General features: G+C 37.0%; 6 protein-coding genes and 1 long non-coding RNA gene across 14 annotated transcripts; 3 read left to right on the forward strand and 4 right to left on the reverse strand.

Annotated features, from left to right (window-relative positions):
• Positions 1 to 1,536: 1,536 nt before the first annotated feature.
• On the reverse strand, positions 1,537 to 2,310 carry LOC106294895 (pathogenesis-related protein 1). The gene has a single exon (XM_013730593.1). It carries the CDS (start codon positions 2,254 to 2,256, stop codon positions 1,732 to 1,734), a length of 525 nt encoding a protein of 174 aa, XP_013586047.1. The 5' UTR covers positions 2,257 to 2,310; the 3' UTR covers positions 1,537 to 1,731.
• A 1,464-nt stretch (positions 2,311 to 3,774) lies between these two features.
• Positions 3,775 to 5,134, reverse strand: LOC106295625 (calcium-transporting ATPase 9, plasma membrane-type-like). 6 transcript variants are annotated; one of them, XM_013731591.1, is made up of 6 exons: positions 4,968 to 5,134; positions 4,715 to 4,872; positions 4,556 to 4,634; positions 4,364 to 4,429; positions 4,175 to 4,258; positions 3,775 to 4,051 (listed from the first exon to the last, which is right to left on the reverse strand). In XM_013731591.1, exons 3-6 carry the CDS (start codon positions 4,574 to 4,576, stop codon positions 3,971 to 3,973), a joined length of 252 nt encoding a protein of 83 aa, XP_013587045.1. In that variant the 5' UTR covers positions 4,577 to 4,634; positions 4,715 to 4,872; positions 4,968 to 5,134; the 3' UTR covers positions 3,775 to 3,970. The 6 variants fall into 6 exon arrangements, 3 of the variants coding, with proteins under 3 accessions (XP_013587045.1, XP_013587050.1, XP_013587036.1); XM_013731596.1 differs by having other exon boundaries at positions 4,556 to 4,577; positions 4,713 to 4,872; XR_001261030.1 differs by having other exon boundaries at positions 3,775 to 4,258; positions 4,347 to 4,429; positions 4,556 to 4,577; positions 4,713 to 4,872.
• Positions 5,135 to 6,241: 1,107 nt separating this feature from the next.
• Positions 6,242 to 9,193, forward strand: LOC106311883 (DUF21 domain-containing protein At4g33700). Its single transcript, XM_013749210.1, has 11 exons — positions 6,242 to 6,632; positions 7,175 to 7,251; positions 7,328 to 7,411; positions 7,536 to 7,649; positions 7,736 to 7,822; positions 7,902 to 8,041; positions 8,110 to 8,197; positions 8,291 to 8,364; positions 8,440 to 8,564; positions 8,647 to 8,909; positions 9,003 to 9,193. Exons 1-11 carry the CDS (start codon positions 6,455 to 6,457, stop codon positions 9,045 to 9,047), a joined length of 1,275 nt encoding a protein of 424 aa, XP_013604664.1. The 5' UTR covers positions 6,242 to 6,454; the 3' UTR covers positions 9,048 to 9,193.
• A 26-nt stretch (positions 9,194 to 9,219) lies between these two features.
• LOC106311893 (protein FAM133) lies at positions 9,220 to 11,061 on the reverse strand. The gene is made up of 4 exons (XM_013749221.1): positions 10,980 to 11,061; positions 10,504 to 10,683; positions 9,822 to 10,107; positions 9,220 to 9,702 (listed from the first exon to the last, which is right to left on the reverse strand). The coding sequence occupies exons 2-4, from the start codon at positions 10,670 to 10,672 to the stop codon at positions 9,405 to 9,407; spliced, it is 753 nt and encodes a 250-aa protein (XP_013604675.1). The 5' UTR covers positions 10,673 to 10,683; positions 10,980 to 11,061; the 3' UTR covers positions 9,220 to 9,404.
• Positions 11,062 to 11,522: 461 nt separating this feature from the next.
• LOC106295275 (LL-diaminopimelate aminotransferase, chloroplastic) lies at positions 11,523 to 14,706 on the forward strand. 3 transcript variants are annotated; one of them, XM_013731134.1, is made up of 10 exons: positions 11,523 to 11,622; positions 12,107 to 12,183; positions 12,273 to 12,340; positions 12,652 to 12,768; positions 12,982 to 13,044; positions 13,214 to 13,318; positions 13,410 to 13,460; positions 13,541 to 13,861; positions 14,040 to 14,246; positions 14,324 to 14,706. In XM_013731134.1, the coding sequence occupies exons 1-10, from the start codon at positions 11,552 to 11,554 to the stop codon at positions 14,615 to 14,617; spliced, it is 1,374 nt and encodes a 457-aa protein (XP_013586588.1). In that variant the 5' UTR covers positions 11,523 to 11,551; the 3' UTR covers positions 14,618 to 14,706. The 3 variants fall into 3 exon arrangements, with proteins under 3 accessions (XP_013586588.1, XP_013586597.1, XP_013586603.1); XM_013731143.1 differs by lacking the exon at positions 11,523 to 11,622 and adding an exon at positions 11,927 to 11,995; XM_013731149.1 differs by lacking the exon at positions 11,523 to 11,622 and adding an exon at positions 11,970 to 12,041.
• Positions 14,707 to 14,980: 274 nt separating this feature from the next.
• On the reverse strand, positions 14,981 to 15,465 carry LOC106295921. The gene has a single exon (XM_013731935.1). The coding sequence runs from the start codon at positions 15,358 to 15,360 to the stop codon at positions 15,109 to 15,111; it is 252 nt and encodes an 83-aa protein (XP_013587389.1). The 5' UTR covers positions 15,361 to 15,465; the 3' UTR covers positions 14,981 to 15,108.
• Positions 15,466 to 16,476: 1,011 nt separating this feature from the next.
• Positions 16,477 to 17,184, forward strand: LOC106295913. The gene is made up of 2 exons (XR_001261069.1): positions 16,477 to 16,766; positions 16,958 to 17,184. It is a non-coding gene; the product is annotated as an uncharacterized LOC106295913 (long non-coding RNA).
• Positions 17,185 to 17,329: the final 145 nt, after the last annotated feature.

Consider the following 17,329-nt stretch of genomic DNA (forward strand, 5'->3'; position numbering starts at 1 on the left):
GAATCTCTCATCCGAGGGTATGGAAGGAAGCTAACTTGGTGGTGGATTCAAAATTACCTCGTTAAGTACACGTAAACTAATTCTAAAGAACTCACAAAGTTTACGTCGTATTTACGAGGAAATAGTGTTTCCTCGTAAAAACCACGTCAATTTACATCATCTTTACGACGAAACTTTTTTGTCGTAACGTTACGAGGAAATAACGATGCTTTTATTTTTCCACGTAATTTCCTCGCAAAATCGACGTATTTTTACGAGGATTGTTTTTCCTCGTTAATTTTCCTCGTTAAACTTGTGTTTTCTTGTAGTGTAACCACTGCTGCATTTGCTAGTTAACCAGTCGTAAGTATCCCGCAAACGCACTAATTTCTAACTGTATAATCAGTCGTACAAATCTCTTAAAACCGCTAAAAACTACAACTATCCGCATCCCCAAACTTCCGCAACCGCTGCGTTTGAACCAGTCTGATCCTAAATAGCTACTGGGAAAGAGTCGCTGCTTTGAATCAGTCTTCATCGTTAAATAGTAGAAACCATATTACAAAGTTAAGCTAAAGGTTTGGAAAGGATATAACAAAAATCAGCTAGAGGTTTGAAAGTAGTTGGCATATTATTCTCTCATAATCCTGTCACGAAGAAGTGTCCAAATTATTATAAGAAAATAGAACAAAAACTGGCATATTATTTTTTTAATATTACAGTCTATGGCAGTCTCCTTGCCAAAGCAGCCGGATGACGTGCCTTTACAGACGATGTCAATGTAAAAATATTAATTATTGCAAATAAACGTTGTCCCGTCTGGCTCATGTTATCTAAAATTCACATTATTTCTCTATAGTTTTATCTCCCGAATAATCCATCCACAATCAATTACAAATCACTTTAATATGAATTAGGTAGCATATCAATTTACATGTAACACTGTTATTTCTCCATTCATTGGAATAGTTTGTACATGCGCAGATGAAGAAGTATATATATAGGGTTTAATTAGATAATTCAACCTTTGTTTTCTGAATATATATGTATATATTAATAGGTAACTCTTTAGTGATTTTAATGGAATTTTCCTTTTAGTAGTTAAAGATAACCTTTAAGTAGTTTTGATTGACTTTTCTTTTAACACATATTTTTTAAATGGGTGCAACACGAGGACTTCCCGAGAAATCACCCATCCTAGTACTACTCTCGTCCAACCACGCTTCACTGCGGAATTCTGATGGGATCCGATGCATTAGTGATGAACTGCGGAGTTCTGATTGACTAAGTACATATATCATAGAGATATATTTACACTATATTTACAAGTAAAATGATATTCTAATAATGAGCAAACATAAGAAAATTAACATTTGTGTTTGACATTTTTACTCTTAACTATCTTGCAATTTACAAGAGAATTAAAAAAATGAAATACGTTGTTAAAAGAAATCTCGAGTTTTTCTTCATTAAATACAACATTATAATATTGTATATAAAAATACCCTAAATATATGTTTACATATAAAACAGAAGAACAAAAAGAAGATTTATACATATAGCAAACAAAGCAAGTGCCGTAGCATTGCATTTTATTATTTCATTATAAAAGTCCAGGTATATATATGGTACAAACGAGAACCGGACCGGACAAACCAATCATTATTAGCTGACAACAGAAGATTGGTATGGATAAACAACTTAGAAACAGTACCGTACATACATGTGTATAACATATATTTCGAAACATACTCAAATGATGGTTTTAATTTTTGTTTCTCCGTAAGGCCACTGACCAACCCAGTTACCGGGAGGATCATAGTTGCAAGTAATAAAGGTATTACCATTGTTACATCTCACTTTTGCACATCCCAACTTCACCGAGTTTTCCCACACAACCTGCGTATAGTGGCCGCACACTTTGTTCCAAGCACATGTGTTTGACTCATAATCGTAGTCAAATTGCTCCTTCACCCACATTTCAACTGCTTCGACGCCTGATAGGTTACCGCTGCTCCAAGCGATGTTCTCTCCATAGGGCCCACCACTCGAGTGTTCCATGGAACAGCCGACGCTTTTACGCTGGTTCGCATGGTTACGGGCATAAGCAGCCACCTGGTTGTCCCACCTTAAAGGACCCACCCCAACCTCGGCTCGGGCTTGGTTATGAGCTGCCAAGAAGTCTTGTGGCCTGTCTTGGGCTCTTAGAGGAACAATAGACAGTAGGAAAATGGTGGTGGCTAAGATTAGGTTTTGAGATGGGTTAAAGATTTTCATCTTTTTTGTTTCTGACGTTTAGAGTTTTGAAATTTTGGATGATTTTAAAGTGAGGATTGTAGCCGAGTTATATAGTAGTTGGCATGGAACCTTGTTGAACCTTTTTTATTTCCCGAAACACACTTGTAGTTTTTAATTTATATTGTTATTTTTTCTTGCAAAGAAACAAATACAAAATTTTACGTAATTAAAATTTGAAAAGTATGCGTCTGCGGTCTAATATAGTTGGCCAATTGATTAAGAACATATGACATATTCAAGAGTTCAAGGTAATTGGTCATTAATCTCTCTAGTCTCTAACATGTGTTCACATATTAACTGTAGTGGATAATGAAATTGGAATTTGAATGTGCTGATGCTTCGCATTCTACGATGACTCGTTGAATAATATCACTAACTATGTCAAAATGTTCAAGTCCGAAATATATATAGATTATACATTTCCGAAGATTCTATATATAGTATATACGTTATAGATAGCAAAAAAAAACCTATGTTTACGATATGGTGATGTACTTAAAAAAAGGTGAATTGAGGATGAAAGGACGATTATTTAGAACATGTGGGTAGAAGGACGAACGTCAATTCGAACTTTTTTACTAATACTTCAGAGAAATTAAGAAATCCTTTAATTATATGTATTACATATAGTTGTTGGAGTTTCACATCGCTGCGTTTTTCGTATATTCTCATCTATGACGGCCAAACAATCTATAGATGATACAATAGCCATCACGATTTTTTAAATTAATTTGTGATTACTTATTCAGTTCATCAATTATCCGTTTGTCAACTTTTTGGTGGTGACGTTATATAAGCCAAGACGCAAAAGCATACAAATTTTCTTAGACGGTACTCTACAACCTTCATTTGATTCCACAGTTAATATTCTCTTTTTATCTTAGGTCAAGATGATTAAAATTTTAAGCTCCATTTGAATAAAATATATAAGGGCAACAGAAAATATAAATACAAAACGGAACATTCGAGCCTTGGTACTTGGTACTGTGCATGTTTTTCTAGTCCATATGAGTTCTTATATAGGTAAATGACTAAATGCTACAACAACATTCATTTTCAGGGCGCTATGAAAATATAGCGAGGACTTCTGTTTTAAAAGGCAGAGAGAGGATCATAGACACATATGACCACATGCACGTTGGCATCATCGCATGCATGCACGATCTTGATAGATGATGGTCGGTATCATCGCATGCATGCACGATCTTGATAGATGATGGTCATATATATAATGAGAATATATATATATATATATAGTAAGTCTTAGAGCATGATTATCCAAGAGATCCATTTAGGGTCTCTTAATGTTTTTTAATAGTTTTTAGTAGTTAAAGTGAGCTAAGAGACAATATTAAGAGATCCACCATTTACGTGCTCCAATGCTAGTTTTTTAATTAAGGGTTTTAAAAAAAAAAACTGTTTGGTTTATATAGAAAATAATTAACACTTTATAGAGAAAGAGAGAAGAGAATATGACTTTATATATAGAAAATGAGAGAACAAGAAAATTTGCGATCAAATTGTTTGGTTTTACCAAAACTTAATATAGAGAAGATTACAAGACTACAAGCTCCCGTGACACATGAATACACAAGATTACAAGCTTCACTACGATGTTCAGAACGATGTTCACTAACCACATTTAACACTAACACTAACCATATATCTAACACCAACCAGAATCAAGACATGTTCATTTAAGAGTGAGCTGTAAGGGAGGGAACGAACCTGGTGACATGGTGATCAGAACGATGAACCTCATAGACATGTTCATCTTCTCGTGGCAATACAAAATACATAGAGAGAGAGACACCACAAGAACATTCGAGTATAAGTCTCAACCACAGTCATCTGTCATTTTAGAGGGGTATGGTCATGAGTTTCACTAGATACTGACCCGATTCAAAGTTAAAGTTCCAGTTTTATCACTGCAAATTGTTGTTGCTGAACCCATGGTTTCACAAGCTGAAAGCCTCCTAACCTGTTAGCAAATGAAATGTGGTCATAAAATGATCAACAAGAGATAACTAAAGCTACAGAAGAACTATATTTTTATTTAACAAGGTTACTTCACAAGAAGAGCTACCAGTACAACAAGAGCCACCGTGAGCCCCACTATACCGATGAAGGTTGCAAGACCGTTTAACCGCACCTGTTATAAGATTACCAAAAAAGGAAGTGTTAAGACTTCTTGAAGACCATATAAACAATAAAGAGACAGTGTTAGTAAGAGGAAAGAGGATACATAATTGAACAAGCAGAATCATGATGAACTCACAATCTTGCTTTCACCCGTCATGCTAGATTCACAATAGCAAGAGAATGACCACTAATTAGCACTCCATCCGCAGGGACCCAGATGGATACAATACATAAGGCCAAAGTGTAGTATAGCTTTGACTCCAGAGATGTTTATATTGACAAAAGATACTTACCCGGTCACCTATTCTAAGAGGTATAACATCTCCGACAACAATGTCGTAGATTGATATCTTCACTGTTCTCCTTCCTCTCATGACCTGTAAGCCTCATGTGCTCCAACGCCAAACAAAGACGCACGAATCACCAAACCCTTACTACATCTTCTCTTCTTCTCTGCACAACAAAAACCACTCAGTTACACAAAACTGAACAAATTCTTACATTATAAAAAGGAATCAACTTTGTGACGAGATGGAGAAATTTGACACCTGGGTTCGAAGATTTCGGGGAGATGGAGATGCCCATATGCTTTAAACCAATATAGGGAGAGAAACAAGGAGAACCCATGAGGAGGAGAGCTTAAAGTTCGAAGCTTTATAGGAAAATTGAGGAGGAGGGAAAGAGAGAATGTGAGAGGAAGAGATAGAAAGGAAGAGAAGAGACGAAAGACTTCCAATTTTTTTAATAGTGACACGTGTCTTATAAGATACGGATCTTCCATCGCCTGATTAAGAGACATCTTTTGTGGTAATTACAATTTTTCTTTTTCTTTAAATCATAAATACACTAAGAAACCCATCTAAAGACAGCGTTAATCCTGCTCTTACAGCCCCAAATATTACGAGGAGGATCATAGCTGCAAGCCTGCAAATGATGAAGGTTCGACCGACCATTGTTACTTACACCTGACTTTGCCACACCGCACACGTCACTCGGCCGGGTTTATAAACGGGCTGGGCCTTAATGGACAATATCCATATAATATTGCCACTGTCAGTAAGGCCCTAACTCATCCTTTTTCCTTGTTGTCACGAATGAATTATAATATGATATCTCGCTAAAGGAAATGCACGACTCTCATAAAATAAACAATGAGATACTCCCGGGAACGGTCCTGAGCAAAGCCTAACGAAACATTGGTTTTAAATCCTAAAAATTTTAGAAAAAATTACATAGAAAAAAACCTCCAAAAATTTTTTTTTAGGTCCCAAAATTTACCAAAAAAAATTTTTAACTGAAATTTTTTAAAAACCAACTATAGCCCCTTAAATCTCAGCAGCGGCCCTTGATACTCCTATATTGTATGGGAACTTGAGTATCCTTTTCGCTCAATAGTTTAAAAGATACTTGCCGACCTAACAAGTGGCTAATAATGAAAAGCTTTGTTTCGAATCATATAAACTGTCAACACAAATTTTGATACTAATAATGAAGTTAAAAAACAATATACAAATATTTTTTAATGAAAATATACTTAATTATGGTACTATGCTACATCATTCAGGTTTACAACGACATACACACAGAGAAAAAGTATTTGGTAGTGTGCGAGAATCCGTATCGGATCAAAATACTGTCCGTAGCGGGAAAAAAACAGCTAATGCTGCGTCAGCAAAAAAAATAAAAAAGGACTTCTCTTACAAATGATGAATTCCCCAAAACACCCTTTCTCACTTAAGGTACGTCGCGCTCAGATAAAGGGTACGATTGTCATTAAACATCCTAGTGCCAGGCCCCTATAATACTATATTGGCATATGCAGAGTATCTCCACCGCACGAGCTCTTGGGCTTCTATCATCTCCTTGCTTCGATTTCTCTGCAAAATCCACCTTATTTTAATCTGTGCTTACAACTTTGTCCGTTATTTAATCGAGTTTCCTATTCTGATTTTGATATCTCTGACGATGAAGAGAGGTCTGTGAGTGTGAGCTAGGGTTTAGTGTGTTTTCTGATTTCTTGAGGGAAGCTGTAAAGATGGCGGCGGAGCTTGTGTGTTGCGAGGCGAACTTCTTCATACACATAGCTGTGATAGCGTTTCTCGTCTTGTTCGCTGGGCTCATGTCTGGTTTGACATTGGGTCTTATGTCCTTGAGTCTCGTTGATCTCGAGGTTCTCGCTAAATCCGGTACTCCCCAGCATCGCAAATACGCTGGTAAAAAGCTTCTTACTTTCGATGCTTAAAGTTTGATTCTTTTTTTTTTTTTTTACTCTTTATAAGTTTTGCAGATAGTTAATAAAGTTTGATACTTTTGATTTAGCTTACACATGTGCAGTTGTAGTTAGCCATCTTCTTAAAGTTTGATTCTTTTTTTTTTTTTACTCGTATGGGTTTTGCAGATAGTTAATAAAGTTTGATACTTTTCACCAATTGAAGTTTTTGATTTAGCTTTGTGCAGTTGTAGTTAGCTATGTTCTTTGCTTGTGATGTTCATTGATTGATTGACAGTTTTGATTTAACTTCCAAGCGCATCTGCCAAAGTTGGGTGGAGTTTGGTTTCTTTGTTATTCTGTTGTAGAGTAGCGTGTTAGTTAAGAACATTGATGATTTTGATCTTATTTCTAAACTATTAGATCAATACAAGAACACCCTTTTAATCGGTTTTTACTATCAATGATCTCAGCTGCTGTTATTAGCATCATGAAAAATCTTATGGTAATGATGGAAAGTGTTTTCCTTTTTTTTTTTTCCTGCAGAAAAGATATTACCAGTGGTGAAGAATCAGCATCTGTTGCTTGTCACTCTACTTGTATGCAATGCAGCTGCTATGGAGGTAATGTTGAAACGTCGCCTTCTCCTGTGTTGTGTGATTATAGGTCTTGGTAGTAATGATTTTTTTTTCATTTCAGACGCTTCCTATTTTTCTTGATGCTCTTGTCACGGCATGGGGTGCCATTTTGATCTCAGTTACATTGATTCTTCTCTTTGGTGAGGTAAGATTAGCCTCTCCTGTTATAACAATCAATCGGAAAACCGCCTCTGAGCATTTTTCAGTCATGTTTATGTATCTGAGTCCTGAGATGTTAACATTGATTGTTGGCTTTACTGTAACTGCAGATTATACCTCAGTCAATTTGTTCACGTTATGGTTTGGCCATTGGTGCAACAGTGGCTCCGTTCGTCCGTGTCCTAGTCTTTGTCTGCTTACCTGTTGCGTGGCCGATTAGCAAGGTAAGTAAATACACTTCACCCATCTCCTCAGTGGTCAGTGCCTCACCCATTATAATATGTTTTTTTTGGTCCTTTGAATAATCCAGCTGCTGGACTTTCTTTTGGGTCATCGTCGTGCAGCGCTTTTTCGAAGAGCTGAGCTGAAAACACTTGTGGATTTTCATGGAAATGAGGTATGCAATTTGATCCCATCTTCAAGATGGTCAAGTTTATTATGTATCCCTTGTATGTCATACTGTTCGTTTCTTTCAGGCTGGAAAGGGCGGAGAGCTGACTCATGACGAAACCACAATCATTGCAGGAGCTCTTGAACTCTCTGAGAAAATGGTCAAGGATGCAATGACACCAATCTCTGATATATTTGTGATTGATATCAATGCCAAACTAGACAGGTTTTGTTCTGTGATCCCTCTGAGAAAGTCTCTGTTCTTCTCATACTAAGATTTTTTCTTTGATATAGGGATTTGATGAACTTGATTCTTGAGAAAGGACATAGCAGAGTTCCAGTTTACTATGAGCAGCCAACTAACATCATCGGCCTTGTTCTGGTGACTTTCAATCTCATGCATTAGTTCCACATTTTAAATCACATACACAAATACTTTCCCTGCTTCTAACCATTCATATATTTTAATCATTAGGTAAAGAACTTACTGACTATCAATCCAGATGATGAAACACCTGTCAAGAGTGTCACAATAAGAAGGATTCCGAGGTGAAGTATCCGAACCTAAACTATTAATCCCACTGAGTGTGATACCGAAAAGCTGATGTCTTGCTTTTTGTTTAGAGTACCAGAAACCTTGCCTTTATATGACATATTGAATGAGTTCCAGAAAGGACTCAGCCATATGGCTGTTGTGGTGAGGCAGTGCGATAAAATCCACCCACTGCCTTGTAAAGATGCTAAAGACGGTAAGCTGTTTACATTAGTTGAAAAAATGTGGTGCTTCTGAGCTTTCAAGTTTTGAGAATCTTTTCTTTTGTGTCTTAACAGAGAGGGTTAAGGAAGTACAAGTGAATGTTGATGGTGAAGGAACTCCTCAAGAGAGAATGCTAAGGACAAAGAGATCGCTTCAGAAGTGGAAGAGCTTTCCAAACCGAGCAAGTTCGTTCAAGAGAAGTAAGACCAAGAAGTGGTCAAAGGACAATGACGCAGACATCTTGCATTTAAATGGCAATCCGCTGCCTAAACTAGCCGAGGAAGAAGAAGCTGTTGGTATCATTACAATGGAAGATGTTATTGAGGAACTTCTGCAGGTAAGGAATGTTTCCACAAGTGTTACCAAATCAAAAATTAAAAAGTCTTTCTTCACTTGACTGATTTATAATTTTGGGTTTGTGGGTTTATAGGAGGAGATCTTCGACGAAACGGATCACCATTTTGAAGACTTGTGACAGTGAATGACCACTGATAATGAATGGTCATGTCCTTGTTTTCAGCCTGAGTACTCTGTTACTTGTCATGCGGCTGTATCAATGTAGGAACTAAAAATGTTTGTAATCGCGGTTTTAGAAAGTAATACAATGGTTTTATGTTATCAGTGTGATATACAGAGTGATGAAGGGGTTAAAACGAAAAATGGTTTATATATATTGAACATACATTATCGTAGGAGTAAACAATCTCTGTATCCATCTCTTGTATAACATTTTTGCAACATCCACTTTCTCTCGCACTCAACCCAACATTAACATTTTTTCCTCTCTCACTCTTCTGAACGTGTGCAATAGCTTTTGTCCGAAGAAGACCACCTAGTCCCTACCATGTTTCCTCTTTTTCTTTTCTCTCCTCTTCTCCTTCCTATCTTTTTTCTTCTCTTTCGACTTGTGCCTCTTACTACGGTTCTGCTTATGCTCTTTTCTTTTTCTATGAGTACGCTCATCATCGGAAGAAGAAGAATCAGTGTTATGTCTAAGGATAGGCCGTCTCTCTGGCTGTAAAACTAACTTGCATTCTCTTGTATCAGAAGTTCTTGACGGTTCTTTCACATGAAGACAAGGAAATGGTTCATCCATCTTAGGACCAATAGAGCCTCTGCCACGCTTGACCCTATCATAGACCAAAATCAAACGTTTTATAAAGAAAAGCCGATTACCAATTCGTTTCATGACTATAGAGGTAATAAACAGGCAGCATCTACTATCTAGATTGAGTCTTAAAGGACATACCTTGATTGGAGAAAAGTCTCAACCTCGACATCTCCCAACCCTTCTCCATCATTATCATCACCATCGGGTTGCCATATTTTATTTCTGCTCTGACTTGACGATGGTGAAGAACGAGCAACATTCTCATCAACTGAAGTGCATCTCTTAACAAAACTCCTCCTATCGCCCTGTTCACTTTGGCCACTGCCATTGCTCACTTCTCTTGATTTTCTTTTGAGCCTCTGATCAAACTCAATCTCTGCGTGTCGAAGCCTCCACATCTCATCGGTCTCTACAGCTTTGTTTGCTGCATGGCGCAAAGGAAGTAACCACATAAGAGAACGAACTAAACAAATATGAACTCTAGTGTTCAACTGGAACCTCAAAAGTCACAACACATCAGAATACATAGTTAACTAGAGTTTAAACCTTAAAGACTAGATTCCCTTCGGCAGACAAGAAAACAATACGGATGATCCAAATAAGAAAAACTAAACAGTAATAACAAAGAGGCTAAGACACACAAAGATGAAACCATGAAAGGTTTCTCCTTCTCACAACCCTAACAAGACTGAGAAGCTATTGTAGATCAGTCTCCAGATGCAGATATAAAAGTTGCCAATGATCTCTCCATACAAAAAAACATGCTCAACATAATCAAAATCCCAGCTTCATAGTGGAAGAGTAAAAAAAAGGATGATACCTTGCTGAACACCAAGAACAGTAGCAGTGAGAAACCTAGAGTTAGGTCGATGCCTTACATTAGGCTTCTCAAGATACGCTCGGACTCCTTCTTTCTCAGCTTGTCTCCTCAATTCCGCTGCTTCTCTCAACAGAATCGAAGCTATTCGATTCTCAGTTTCCAGATCCATCTACTCCCCACCTGTTAGAAAAAGCAACAAACGAAAAAGTTGAGACCTTTAAATCTCCAAATCAAGACAAGTGATAGATCAAAGATGGAGCTGATAACTTGGGTAGAAGAATCTAAAGCTCGTATTTTTCAATCCAATTCGACTATTATATATATATATATATATATTCGAGAATCATAAAGCTTTAAAATTTCCTACTAAAGCTATGTTCTTACGACTCGAAATCAACGAGAAAACGAAGAAGAAGACAATCCAAAATTGGTTGCTTCGAGAAGCAATAATTAACGTCGAAGAGGAGATTGCTTACCACGAAATCGAACTCCCCAGATATCAAGCTTCGCAGAATCTTTCTGATTCCTCGGCGTTTTCCACAAGGCGGAGAGAAAAGGTTAATTCGTCGCCTTTAAATTCAGAGATTTTCTGGTAAACCAAACCAAACCGGAACGGTAGGGTATATCGGTTTGGTTTGATAGAGAGAATGGTTGGAATAAACCGGGTTGCTTTCCCTCTCGCACCAAAGTACCAAACCGAAGAAGAACCCTAGTGGCTGCTAGTATTACTAAGAGCACCATTAATGAAAGGGCGCTTAAGAGGTACTTAGATTTTTTTAATTAAAAAACAAAAGGAAAGAGAAGAAGGAAGAGGAGCGCTTAATTAGGCATCACAAGCACCTATTGCTTTGCAGTATTCACGGGCCTCACTGATGTGGCGGACCGCGATTGATTTGTTTTTTTTTTTTTTTTTAATCAGAAAAAAAAATTAAAAAAAAAAAAAATTAAGCAAGGGTTAATGATGCGTTACATAACCCACAACAACACGTGTTTCTTTTGTCTGCAAATTTTCTGAGTAACCATTTTGAGCTCAGGCTCAGCGTGAAAAATGTCGTCAATTTCTTCTATGATCTCTTCTTCTTCATCCACTTTCTTAGCCTCTTCGAGTTTTAATAGCAGGTGCGTTGACTATTTTTTTCTAAGAGGATGAATATGAGTTACAGCTCACAATTCTAGTAACCAATGTTGGATTCTGTTTACTGGTCATTGAACAATGCATTTGCTTTTGCGATGATATTAACTGATACAAACGATGGTTTAGAGGTTTAAAATGGATATAAGGATCGGTGGATGACCCAAAGGTGATACAGTAAGTAACCATAGTTACTTTAGGCAGTACTCTCCAAGTAACCATAGTTTGGTTAGGTGTTTGTTATCTAAATACTATTAGCCTTATGGGGGGGTGGTGGGAAGAGACGTTTAACACGGAAGAGAGAATGATGATGAGAGTTGGGGTGGTAGTAAGAGACAGAGTCTGTAGTCTATTTTCTCTGTAAACCATCATCTTTCTCTTTTATTCATAGTTTCAGAAGCTGCTGGTAACAGTAACATTGTCATCATTTCTCTTGTGTTTGCTTTTATACTAATTTGTCATTCTCTTCAGAACTCGAAATGCTTGCTTACCCATGGCCAAACGGGTCAACACGTGCAAATGCGTTGCAACCCCTCAAGATAAGATCGGTAATACTTCTTGCTCTTTGAACACATAACTCTTAATCTTGTTTTTCTTTTTTTTTTTTTGCTGTTATATTGTCTTACTTTGTTTGTAGAGTATAAGACAAACGTGTCTCGGAATTCAAACATGTCAAAACTTCAGGCTGGCTACCTCTTCCCGGAGGTTTGTATCTATTTCTGTCTTGTTTTACTTAAGATTTGTGATACCTTGTAAGCAATTTGCTGGCAAATATTTGAAGGAATGGCTTTCATTTCAATATATATAACTCTTTCTCCTTCAAGCACATGCATTGTTCCCTCTTTTTAATAAACAAAATGTTGGTGTGTACCCAGTAAAATTTTTGTAAAAGTTTGGCAGTGATCTTACATTATGAATAAGCCATACCCTTTTGGGGTTACCTGTGCAATAAGTTATACTATCCACTTTGTCTCTCTCTCTATGTGATGCTCATCTCTTTCGGGAAATGCAAACAGATTGCAAGAAGAAGGTCTGCACACTTGCTGAAGTACCCAGATGCGCAAATCATAAGCCTTGGAATAGGAGACACAACTGAGCCAATTCCAGAAGTGATCACTTCTGCAATGGCAAATGTACCTCCTTCTTAACCCTATCTCAACATATCTTTAACTGATTTTGACTAATACTGCGCTACTATGCACAATGATTCATATTTGACAAAATAAATACTTTTCCTATATTTTTTTGTATGAAGAACAATGAGAACTTGATATAAATTGTTCTGGTAGCATAGTTTTTTATTTTATTTTACTATTATAGAGATTGATGATTGTTTCCTCTGGCAGAAAGCGCATGAGTTGTCCACAGTAGAGGGATATAGTGGTTATGGTGCTGAACAAGGTGCAAAGGTCAGTGCCCACCACTCTCTAATTATTATGTGCTTTTGCAAGTCGCTTTATTTTATTGTGGACTGATGCTAAACCCAAGAGAAGATGGTTTTAGATCTGTTTCGTATTTTTAGCATCGTTTGTTAAGTTTTTATCCAAGCTAAACCTTTGTTTTCACACATTTGAACAGCCACTGAGAGCTGCGCTTGCCAAAACATACTACAGTGGCCTTGGCATAGGTGAAGATGACATCTTTGTTTCTGATGGTGCCAAATGTGATATCTCCCGTCTCCAGGTTTGTTTAATTTGCCGACTGTTCATCCTTAACAGATGCAAGATCAATGAAACTGAGCAACTGTTTCTTTCTTTGATTACACTTGTTGCAGGTTATGTTTGGTTCCAATGTTACAGTTGCCGTTCAAGATCCTTCCTATCCGGTAATTGGACAGATCTAAAACCAAACTGCATTTTAGTCTTGTCTAATTCTTCTTAAATGATTCTTTTCTTGCTAGAACAGGCTTATGTGGACTCCAGTGTTATTATGGGTCAGACCGGACAATTTAACACAGATGTGCAAAAGTATGGGAACATTGAGTACATGAGATGCACTCCAGAGAACGGCTTCTTCCCAGACTTATCCACCGTTAGCAGGACGGACATAATCTTCTTCTGTTCCCCAAATAACCCTACCGGTGCAGCTGCCACGAGGGAGCAGCTGACTCAGTTAGTAGGGTTTGCAAAGAAGAACGGATCAATCATAGTGTATGATTCAGCATACGCAGTGTACATGTCTGAGGACAATCCACGCTCCATTTTCGAAATCCCTGGAGCAGAAGAGGTAATAGAATGATGATGACTAATTATAACTCTCCAAAAAGGTCTATTTTATTCGATGTTCTAAAAATCGCTAGGCGGTGGTTAAGCGTCTTATAATAGAGAGGATTATTGTTTAGGTGGGTGCCTAGTCCGATTTTTAGAACACTGATTTTATTTATTCCAACTTAACTGCTTGATAGGTTGCTATGGAGACAGCTTCCTTCAGTAAATACGCTGGTTTCACTGGAGTTAGACTTGGCTGGACAGTCATCCCCAAACAGCTGCTCTATTCAGACGGCTTCCCTGTAGCAAAAGACTTCAATAGAATTGTCTGCACTTGTTTCAACGGTGCATCTAATCTCTCCCAAGCTGGTGCTCTTGCTTGCCTTACACCACAAGGACTTGAGGTTAAGAGAGAGATTTTCAAAAACTTAAAAACCCATTTCTTCCCACACAAGTAATATGACTTGGGTCTTTTTTGCAGGCAATGCACAAGGTGGTTGGGTTCTACAAAGAGAACACAAACATAATCATAGACACATTCACTTCTCTCGGGTATGATGTGTACGGAGGAAAGAATGCGCCTTACGTTTGGGCTCACTTCCCGAACCAAAGCTCATGGGATGTGTTTGCTGAGATTCTGGAGAAGACTCATGTGGTTACGACTCCAGGGAGCGGGTTTGGACCTGGAGGTGAAGGGTTTGTTCGTGTTAGCGCCTTTGGTCACAGAGAGAACATCTTGGAGGCGTGTCGGAGATTCAAGAAGCTTTACAAATGATTAAGATTCTTGTAATCATTCATCATCATTACCCTCTTTAATGACTTGAACAAGCATCTAAATAATACCGTTTCCTTTGTTTTTTCGTTTTTTGAATTGCTGACAACTAAGTAACAAATATTTCAGTAAGTTACGAAATAACAATTCAATTAATAAATATTTCCACATATTGTTTGAATTATAGTTAATATATGAAACAATATGTAGTTTTTCATATCAGGTAGAAGAAATGTTGCAGGAGTAAACTCTTGGTCGTGTTTATTCACAGTAAACTCTTTTCTTACTTCTTGGAATGTTTTGATGTGTCAAGAACCGTTTAGGTTGAGTTGATACGGTTAATAGAGTTTGTTATGTATCAAAAAGTAATCAAAACATCTTCAAAGGGTTTCATTATTGTATAAATTACAGAACGTACGGTATGAGATTATGTGGAGGAGATTATATATGTTCATTTACAGCAACACAAAAGAAGAAAGTATGAAGAATCTCCATCAGGAGCAACTAAGTTCAATAGCTCGTTGGAACCTCTTGTCATACGTAGCAGGATCACCAAACAGCCAAAGCATAAACTTGGAACGAGAACTTTCAGAACTTTCTGATGAGCTTCTTGCCGGAAGATGACATCTAACCACCGGCAGAGAAGGTTCTGGTTGTGGCTGCAGATTATTGTTTGTTGTTGTTGTTGTTGGTAACTGCTGAATCAGAGGAGGGGAGAGCATGAACATCGCAGCTAATGGTGCCATTTGGTGAGTCTAAAGTTAAAGAAAATAGGAGGTTTTGCGTGCAGAAGATTGGTTGCATGTTTCATGCGTTAATATAGAGAAGAGAGGATAAAGAATGAAGGGAGTAGGTGTGTGCCGTGTTACATGGCACCCTAGTTGTTTCTCAAGAAAATTAAATCCAAATATAACCATTCATTTCATGACACGTAGCACAACTCAGTCAACTTGTGCCAAAGCCGTGGCTATCGAGTGCCAATGCTACTATAAGAAAGAAGAACTTGTGCGCCACTCTATGGTGGTGGTGGACTTGGATAAAATAAAGCTAAAAGATAACCCACTAAAATAAGATAAAACAAACTTCCATCCATGTCCAAACCATATTAAAAAAATTGTGTAAGCAGATTACAAAATGACTACTCCTTTTTGTTCCACTTTTTGTTGAATGAAGATCGAGTTAGACTTTTACTTTGTTTCATGAGTTTTTTTTTCCAAACCGTATGGTGTGAAAAAAAAAAAAAAACAATTCTCTCGAATAGTCATTTTTTAAGTTTTTGTCAGAAAAATAATTTTCATAGAAAAAATGATAAAATAATCCTTTATTATTTTGAAAATTTTAATTTTTAATTTTTAAAAATTTCAAACTCTATCATCAAAATTTTACCTGTCAATTTTAAACCTGAAGTTTAGATTAGTTAACTATATGGTATAAATGTATTTTTATCTTCTAATAAAATTTATTTTGGTTATTTTTTTCTTTAAAAATATTTTTATGACAAAAACTTAAAAAAAAAGTTATCCTAGAGAATTTCTCAAAAAAATGCCTAAAGAAAACTGATTTGTAAACAATTTTTTTGACAATTGTAAACGAATGAAAACTTTGCAAAGAAGAGCTCCGAAACAAAAGCAAGCACGTTAGTTCACCTTTTTTTGCTTGCATCACACACTAGAATGTTCCACCAAAGAGCATTGATTCCCTATACTTTGACAGTGGTGGTGGTGTACTTTCAAGATTATTCTCAAAGGCTCCAATAAAGTCTTCTTACCCAAAGTATACATTATTATTTTGTTAGTACTTTATTATGAGACTTATCTTTCAAGCTGTGTTCGTTGGCAAATATAAATACACGTCGACATAGCCCCACATTTACACTCTAAAGATCGCAATCCGTGTTCTCTCTCTCTCCCTAGTCTTGTCTCTATTATTATTTTCCTCTGTTTCCATTTTTTTGATAAGGTTCATCAGTTCCTCTAGAGTGATTTTGATCATTTAGCAAAAATATGAGCGAACCAAAGTATGCTTATCCTTACCCTGCACCGGGAAGTTACCCGCAAGGCCCGCCTCCTCCTGTGGGAGCACCGCCGCAGTATTATCCTCCACCACCACCACCTCCACCGCCAAGAAAGAAAGTTGGTTTTCTTGAAGGATTGTAAGTGTTCTGTGACTAGTTTCATTGGACTATTTTTGTTTCTATAATTAGCTTTACCAAACTTTTAATACAAGGTTTGGAAATTTAAGATCTTATGGAATTTATAAATGCATGTTGCAATGTAGATATTATAGATCAGTGTGAGAGAAGTTTGTCTTAAACTTAAAATTGGTGTGTTATTGGCTGTGCAGTCTTGCGGCCATGTGTTGTTGCTGCTTTGTGGATGAATGCTGCTGCGACCCGACCATTATATGCTTTGATTAAACTTTTTAAAAATATATTAAATCTCTCTCTTTGTATTTGTTTTTTTTTTGTTTATGATGGAGTTTATGTAATAAGTGTTGTATGATTAATTATCCTCTACTATACAAGCTGTGTGTTATTTGGCAAAATATAAATAAACGTCGATAAAAGCCCACACTAGCGCTGTAGAGACTGACTGATAATCCGGGTTATTTCTACTCTAACTAAGGAGTTTAACTGATTAACTTTCTGGAGCTATCCTCTAAATATCTATCACAACTTTTTGAAGCTAAGTACAATTACTCGTTGTAACTGCAGAC

Source organism: Brassica oleracea, chromosome C1, assembly GCF_000695525.1.
Source record: "Brassica oleracea var. oleracea cultivar TO1000 chromosome C1, BOL, whole genome shotgun sequence".
Classification (NCBI taxonomy): domain Eukaryota; kingdom Viridiplantae; phylum Streptophyta; class Magnoliopsida; order Brassicales; family Brassicaceae; genus Brassica; species Brassica oleracea.

Bases quoted from the DNA above. Each gene is read 5' to 3' on its own strand.
- LOC106295275 (XM_013731134.1), top strand. From the start codon at position 11,552: ATGTCGTCAATTTCTTCTATGATCTCTTCTTCTTCATCCACTTTCTTA. The intron at 12,769-12,981 runs GTACCTCCTTCT...TTCCTCTGGCAG, and splicing joins TCACTTCTGCAATGGCAAAT to AAAGCGCATGAGTTGTCCAC. The intron at 13,461-13,540 runs GTAATTGGACAG...TTGCTAGAACAG, and splicing joins TTCAAGATCCTTCCTATCCG to GCTTATGTGGACTCCAGTGT.
- LOC106295625 (XM_013731582.1), bottom strand. From the start codon at position 4,544: ATGATTCTGCTTGTTCAATTAT. The intron at 4,430-4,522 runs GTATCCTCTTTC...ATCTTATAACAG, and splicing joins GATTCTGCTTGTTCAATTAT to GTGCGGTTAAACGGTCTTGC. The intron at 4,052-4,174 runs GTCAGTATCTAG...TGCCACGAGAAG, and splicing joins GAACTTTAACTTTGAATCGG to ATGAACATGTCTATGAGGTT.
- LOC106295921 (XM_013731935.1), bottom strand. From the start codon at position 15,360: ATGGCACCATTAGCTGCGATGTTCATGCTCTCCCCTCCTCTGATTCAG.
- LOC106294895 (XM_013730593.1), bottom strand. From the start codon at position 2,256: ATGAAAATCTTTAACCCATCTCAAAACCTAATCTTAGCCACCACCATT.
- LOC106311893 (XM_013749221.1), bottom strand. From the start codon at position 10,672: ATGGATCTGGAAACTGAGAATCGAATAGCTTCGATTCTGTTGAGAGAA. The intron at 10,108-10,503 runs GTATCATCCTTT...TGCGCCATGCAG, and splicing joins TGTTCTTGGTGTTCAGCAAG to CAAACAAAGCTGTAGAGACC. The intron at 9,703-9,821 runs GTATGTCCTTTA...GGTCTATGATAG, and splicing joins GAGACTTTTCTCCAATCAAG to GGTCAAGCGTGGCAGAGGCT.
- LOC106311883 (XM_013749210.1), top strand. From the start codon at position 6,455: ATGGCGGCGGAGCTTGTGTGTTGCGAGGCGAACTTCTTCATACACATA. The intron at 7,412-7,535 runs GTAAGATTAGCC...CTGTAACTGCAG, and splicing joins TGATTCTTCTCTTTGGTGAG to ATTATACCTCAGTCAATTTG. The intron at 8,365-8,439 runs GTGAAGTATCCG...CTTTTTGTTTAG, and splicing joins ACAATAAGAAGGATTCCGAG to AGTACCAGAAACCTTGCCTT.